The sequence below is a fragment of the Camellia sinensis genome, chromosome 3 (genome assembly GCF_055761805.1).
Source record: "Camellia sinensis isolate YWXY chromosome 3, ASM5576180v1, whole genome shotgun sequence".
Classification (NCBI taxonomy): Eukaryota; Viridiplantae; Streptophyta; class Magnoliopsida; order Ericales; family Theaceae; genus Camellia; species Camellia sinensis.
In genome coordinates this window covers 176,758,614-176,765,171 of record NC_138963.1, presented here as the reverse complement: position 1 = coordinate 176,765,171, position 6,558 = coordinate 176,758,614, and the positions used below count along the sequence as shown (strand labels likewise).

General features: G+C 38.6%; 1 protein-coding gene across 1 annotated transcript; it reads right to left on the bottom strand.

Annotated features, from left to right (window-relative positions):
- Window positions 1–3,190: 3,190 nt before the first annotated feature.
- Window positions 3,191–4,833, bottom strand: LOC145822049 (uncharacterized). Its single transcript, XM_082918627.1, has 3 exons — window positions 4,745–4,833; window positions 3,453–4,491; window positions 3,191–3,367 (listed from the first exon to the last, which is right to left on the bottom strand). The coding sequence occupies exons 1-3, from the start codon at window positions 4,831–4,833 to the stop codon at window positions 3,191–3,193; spliced, it is 1,305 nt and encodes a 434-aa protein (XP_082774753.1).
- Window positions 4,834–6,558: the final 1,725 nt, after the last annotated feature.

Genomic DNA, 6,558 nt, shown 5'->3' with positions numbered 1-6,558 from the left:
AAATCATATAAATCCTAATTAGCATAAAATACGCATCAATTTCAGATTCGGCCGCCGATAAGGCCTTCAATTCGCAATTCGAAATTAAAACACGAACAGATCATTTAGTAGTCAAACAGATAGAAATGTATTTACAGACAATACACTAATGTAATCAGTTTAGGATTTCCTCATAATCAGTTACTTATCATATTCAGTCACAGTTTAGCAGTAATCAGAGGTGAGGGTGTCATAGTTTCATTGTTTTGATAGTCAACTTCCGAAAAATTTGAATTTGGACAACACTCAACTTCCGAAATTATGTTTGTGTTTCGGATTTCAACTTCCGAACAGAATATGTATTTTCGGTTGTGAACTTCCGCACAGGTTTTCTTTTTTTTTTCCCTCTTTTGTTGTTGTTTGAAGGGAGCTTATATTTCCACATTTGCATTCCCCTCTTTACACACATTTGTTATAATTTACACACACTTATTATAATTTTGTTAAACACATATTAGTAATTTCACTTGAATAAACACTTATTATAATTTCCCCACCATGGCCATGTATATTGTTGTTTGCATGGCCATTCTTTATTTACACACACTTATTATAATTTTACAAACACACACTCATTACACACACTTATTATAATTTTACACACACTCTCATTATTTACACACACTTGTTTGCATGGCCATTCTTTATTTATACACACTCATTACACACACTTATTATTTTTTGCAGATAATATGGATTCTGAATATCAACATCGTGTCCTACCTACTGCTTCAAATAGACGACGTCGTGAATTTGATGTAGACCATGAACAAGGACGAGGGCGTAGGCGAGGACGAGGTCAAGGTCGTGGTCGAGGTCGTGATCCAGTTTTGGTAGAAAATGATATCCCCAGTGCCAGTCAAAGTCGGAGCCGAAGCCAAAGACGAGTTCAAGGTTATGATATGCCTGACATTGCTGTGGAGGATGCCTATTTACCTGATTTTCTTCCTGTCCAGGAAGAGGACCTTACTTATGCTTTTCCAGGTGGACCGATTGATCCAGCAATACTGTAGAGTTTCAATAGTCATGTCGCTGCAGCTGTTTGGCACGAGGAGGTAAACATTCTTGAGTAGAAGTGAAATTCATTTGTATATGAATTTTTTTTTTCCTGTGTGTGTTGTATGGTGGTTTCTAATGAGATATTATTTGTGTTATAGGAACGAGGGCCCTTAAAGTGTCATAATCACTATTCGAAGATCCTTGCATGGCCATGGTGGTCAGTAGACAACAACACCAGATTCAAAGCCATTATTGAGCAGTCTAGGCTGTCACAGTTAGCTCGTTGCACTTGTCGGTTCGTCAACAAGCTTTTAATCTCCAGTTTTGTTGAGAGATGGCAACCTGAGACGAACACATTTCACATGACAATTGGTGAGATGACCTTGACCCTAGATGATGTTAGCATTATTCTTGGCCTTCCCATTGTAGGCAAATCAGTCAGCGTACCAGATGTGACAGATCATCATGGAGTTACATTACTCGTTTATGGCTTGGGAATTACTGAACGTGCAGCGTATGAAGAGGTTTCTACTGCTAGTGGCAATTTAGTCAGGCTTGAATGGTTGCGAAGTCAGTTTGCCGGTGTCACAGATTCAGACCCCGATGAGGCTATACAGTGCGCTGCTAGAGCTTATTTGTTGTTTCTGTTGGGATGTACACTCTTCAGTGACAAGAGTGGCGGTAGGATTCCTATTGTTTACCTTGGCTTATTGATGGATTTAGGATCCATTCATACTTACGCCTGGGGTGCTGCTGCATTAGCATTTTTATACAGACAGTTAGGGTATGCTAGCCGGTCCTGGGTTAAACAGATGGGTGGTTATATGACTCTTTTGGAGGCGTGGATTTATGAGCACTTCTGAGCATTCCGACCTCACCAGAACATGGGCTATAATGAAGACATGCCACATGTGTACCATTAGGCATCTAGGAGAGAGGCGGGTTCCTCCATTGATCATTTGAAATCTTTTCGAGCCGAGCTTGACAGTTTGATAGCTACTGATGTAAGTTTACTCATCCTGAGATAATTTTAACACTTTCCATTTATCTTACCCTTTATATACTTTAATTCAAAAACACTTTACGTTTACAGGTTATTTGGGATCCATACCACAGCTGCAGAGACCAGCATCCATGTAACCCAGTTACGTTCTATCATGGATGCTTAAAGTGCTTAGACGTTGTTGAACCCTATCATCCAGATAGAGTTCTAAGGCAGTTTGGCAGGGTTCAAACCATCCCAAATGCACCGCTAGCTCCTAATCGTAGTGCTCGAGACAACATATCTGCACGATATACAGTCATGTATAGATACTTGGATAAGATCTGGGAGGCTTGGGATAACCACGTGTTATCTGAGCAACGAAGGAGCACACCAGTTCGTCAGCCTTGGGAATGTGTACCGGGTTACATGGATTGGTATAAGAATATCACGCACCTATATGTTGAGCACACTGATGAACCGCGTGTCCATGACCATCAGGATTTCAGCCAACATGCCGATGTAATATATTATCCTCTCTTATGCATTTGTAACTTACTTTTTATTTTCTGATATGTTTCCTAAAATGTGATATTCTTTTTAAATGCAGCGTATTGCACATGCACTGCAAATTTCACATCCTATTATTGACGCTGGTTATGAGGAGGGGATTCGACATCCTTATCGACTTTACTAGGCTATCGAGAGTATGACGCATGTCCTTCAAGGTTGGCACATTGACGAAGCTGGACCTAGTTCTGCTGGACCTAGTTATACTGGATGTCGATTTCCATCTTCGACATTGACATACAGTCGTAGGCCTAGGCATAGGCATACAGCTGATTCGTGACATGTTATTTGTTAGTTGTTGAATTTTTTTTGAGTGTTTTTTGTAAGATGATATTGTTGTAATGGTAACAGTGGTTAATATTTTCTTACTAGAATGGAATGGCAACAACGGTATTGTAATGACATTGTAATGACATTTTATTATTAGAATAGAATGGTAACAATGGTCGTTGATTTTGTAAATGATATTTTCTTATTACAATGGAATGGTAACAATGGTCGATAACATTCAATCCAGATTGCAAAACAAAACACATCAACATCAAAAACACATCCATTAATTTCTTCCATAATTCTGACATTATCAAATGCATACATGTGTCATGCGACATCAACAATATCAAATGTCTCTCGAGTAGCTACATTATCATGAATAATGTCCTTGAAATGTTGAATGCGACGCACATATGCATCATCCCAGTTGACAGCGCAAGAGTGACGGTATTTTCGCCAATTAGTGGCTATAGGAGGAACTGGATGGCCTGGCTGTAACAAAACCTGCACCAAATATCAATTGAGTTAGCGGTCATACCTCATAACTTCTTGTACATGCACAAACCCAATTTATAAGTTTATGTTATACCTGGACGAAATGATTTCCGTTGACAAACCCAATGGCAATCTCACGTCTATCAAGTTGAGGTACTGGCACTATTCTAAGAGGTAAAAAGGTGAGACATTGGTGTAATGACAAGTGGTATAACACAAGATTGTAGCACGATGCAGCAAGATGCCCCATGTCTGGCATAGTCATCCAATGTGAGTATCCAGGACTATCTTCAAAGTATGACAATATGCTTGTCAATTCTTCAAACCTTTCGTAGGACCCATAAAGTGTAATGTATTCCTCTTTGTGTGTGTGCAGCTCACCCAACAGATCACGCCTAATCTGAGCCCAATCATCTTCTGTATGACCAATTGAAGTAGCTATAGCCCTAAAACCACAATTCCCATCTGCAGCTACATCCTTGACAAACTTAATGTATGGTTTCAACCCAGAAGGGAAAACATCAACATATGCACCAGGTTTCACTGTTCTAGTAATGTATACCTTTCCTTTCGGATTCACCTTCTCATTTCCCTTAACATGTTGCTTCTTATTGGTTTGCAGAGTAGAAGTTAATGTAGTGATTTGAGTGTCCCTATGTGAGAAGGAATCATGTCCAGATTGCACCAACTCAAATGCACACGGGTCACGATGGGTAGAAACATTGATCTTCTTATGATCTCGATGACGTGTTTTGGGCTTCACCTCCGGCTCAACAAGAAAAGTGCTTCCCGGATATACAATCTCTTTCAACTTCTTCAAAAGCTCCAACCGCATGGTTCTATCACTTTCATTAAACTTGTTCACAAACAACTCTACTTCTGCATGACAACTCACCTCCGTTTCCTCTTCTTTCTTGCATATGGAGATATGAAGTTGCCTCCACTGTGATGTGTATGGTAGCAAGTGGTATAGGATGATGATGTAGTCAGCAATCTCATGGGCACAAGGTAAACCATGAGTGTGGCGAAGGACGCATCCACAAGCTTCAACATCAATACCAATGGAATTGGCTCTCTTACTCTCTACAAGCAAATACTCCAATGCAAAGATAGACACATTACCCCGTAGCTCCCTGAACTAAGAAGGTTTAAATTGATGTTGCACAACAGTTAGACTTTTCTCAAATGAAGCCTTGATGTCAGTGTGTTGCAATTCAAGTAGACTGTGTATTTTCTCAAATGATGCCTGAAATGAAACTTGACATGAACCCAATTGTCTTTTAAGTTTTGCACGTGCACTCTCAGCCCTATTCAATTCAATGTAAGTCAAATTAAAATCAAGTACATGGCACTTATTAATAACATATTGAAGAAAAGTAACCTTACCGGTTCGTTGTAACATTGCCATAATGCATACACGTGTCTGTCCATGCCGCCACAAATTTATCCTTGTAAGGAACCAACCAAGTATCCATGACGTATTTGACTGAATCAGGATAACTATTGAATTCCTTAAGTAATGATTTAAGACGCTCATCGTATTGAATTTTAGAAGATGAATACACTAAAGAGTTCCACTCAGGGTTGAACTTCTCCCATTTCTACTGTGTCTCAAACATTTTCTTGCATTTGGTCAATACATTCTTACTGATATGCCAACGACATAATAAATGTCTGCCACTCGGGAGTATCTTCTGTATGGCATTCATCACGGCTAGCTCTCTGTCAGTAACAATAATTGTTGGCACAATAAAACCATCCATGACATCACGCAATGTAGCTAACACCCACACATAGTTATCGACCCTCTCACATTGTAAGTATGCGAAAGCTACAGAGAATGTCATTTCAGTTGATGTCGCTCCCATAGTTTCAAAAAGAGGAAGACGATATCTGTTGGCTTTATATGTGCAATCCATAATTAATATACGTGGGAAAGACCGAAATAAGTCCAAACTGGTAGGATGTGCCCAAAACAAGTCTGTCACAGTCATCGTGGACTCTTCAGACCGATGACGCTCAATGCAATTATACTTGGCCAATTCACCCAATAAGTGTTGCATCTGTGATCTTCTAGCTCTCTGTACCACCCTGTTTCGATGGCATACATTGTAAATGGTTTTAAGTGTGCTTACATTGAGGGCATCTCGTTATTTCAAGGTTACTAGGATTTATTTTGGCCGAATCATGCTCTCTGACATATCCATTAACAATGCTTTCTCATCCTTTGATAGCCTCTCCGCATATGAATGTCCTTCAAGGTGCTCCGTAGGTGGATGATTATGCAATCCGCATACTACGGTCAATGTCCATTCATCATGTGTGGTAAACCTGTGAGCCCTCATATCAAAAGGACAACCACACTTCTTCGTACCGATTATTCTTAATGTATTGTTGCCATCATGTTTTAACTTCTTTGTCGCTCTATATTGGTCACTCCTTTCACAAGCAAGATACATCCTGGGTCTTTTTTCACTCCACCATAGTCTGATGTTTTGATTACAATGTCCAAACCATTTATCTTTCCAATTTCACGTACCTAGTTGAGCAATTCATCCTTACTTTTGAATACCTACAAAGTCAAATAAATATTATCAAACATTTACATTTGGTGAGCAATTCGAAACATAATCATTATAATTTCGTAGAGTGAACATGTTCAGTTGTGAATTGAGTAGTGCAATCCAACACAAAATCCGCGCAAACCTGACTTCTTTGAGTTGACACATATTCTTACATGTTTTGTATAACATTACAAATTTTTAATGGCATTACAAAGATTAATGGCAATTCGAAATTGTAAATTTTTAATGGCATTATAACATTAAAATTTTTTAATGGCAATTCGAAATTGTAAATTTGGTATGCAGTTTGCAAATTTGGAATATAAAATGAGAATTTTTTTTTTTACTTCATTCGGAAGTAGTTGTCCGAATTTATTTTAAAATTTCGGAAGTTGAATGTTGTAAAAGTAAACTTTGTTCGAACAACAACTTTCGAATTTAAATATTTTGTTCGGATAACAACTTCCGAAATTAATCACTTTGTTCGGACAACAACTTCTGAAAATAAATACTTATTTCGGTAATAGATTTCCGAACCAAATAATACAATTCGACTCTGGTTATCCGAATGACGCTGGAAAAAAAAGAAGAAGAAGAGAAACTCACATTTCCTTCGCTATGTTTCTCATAAACACT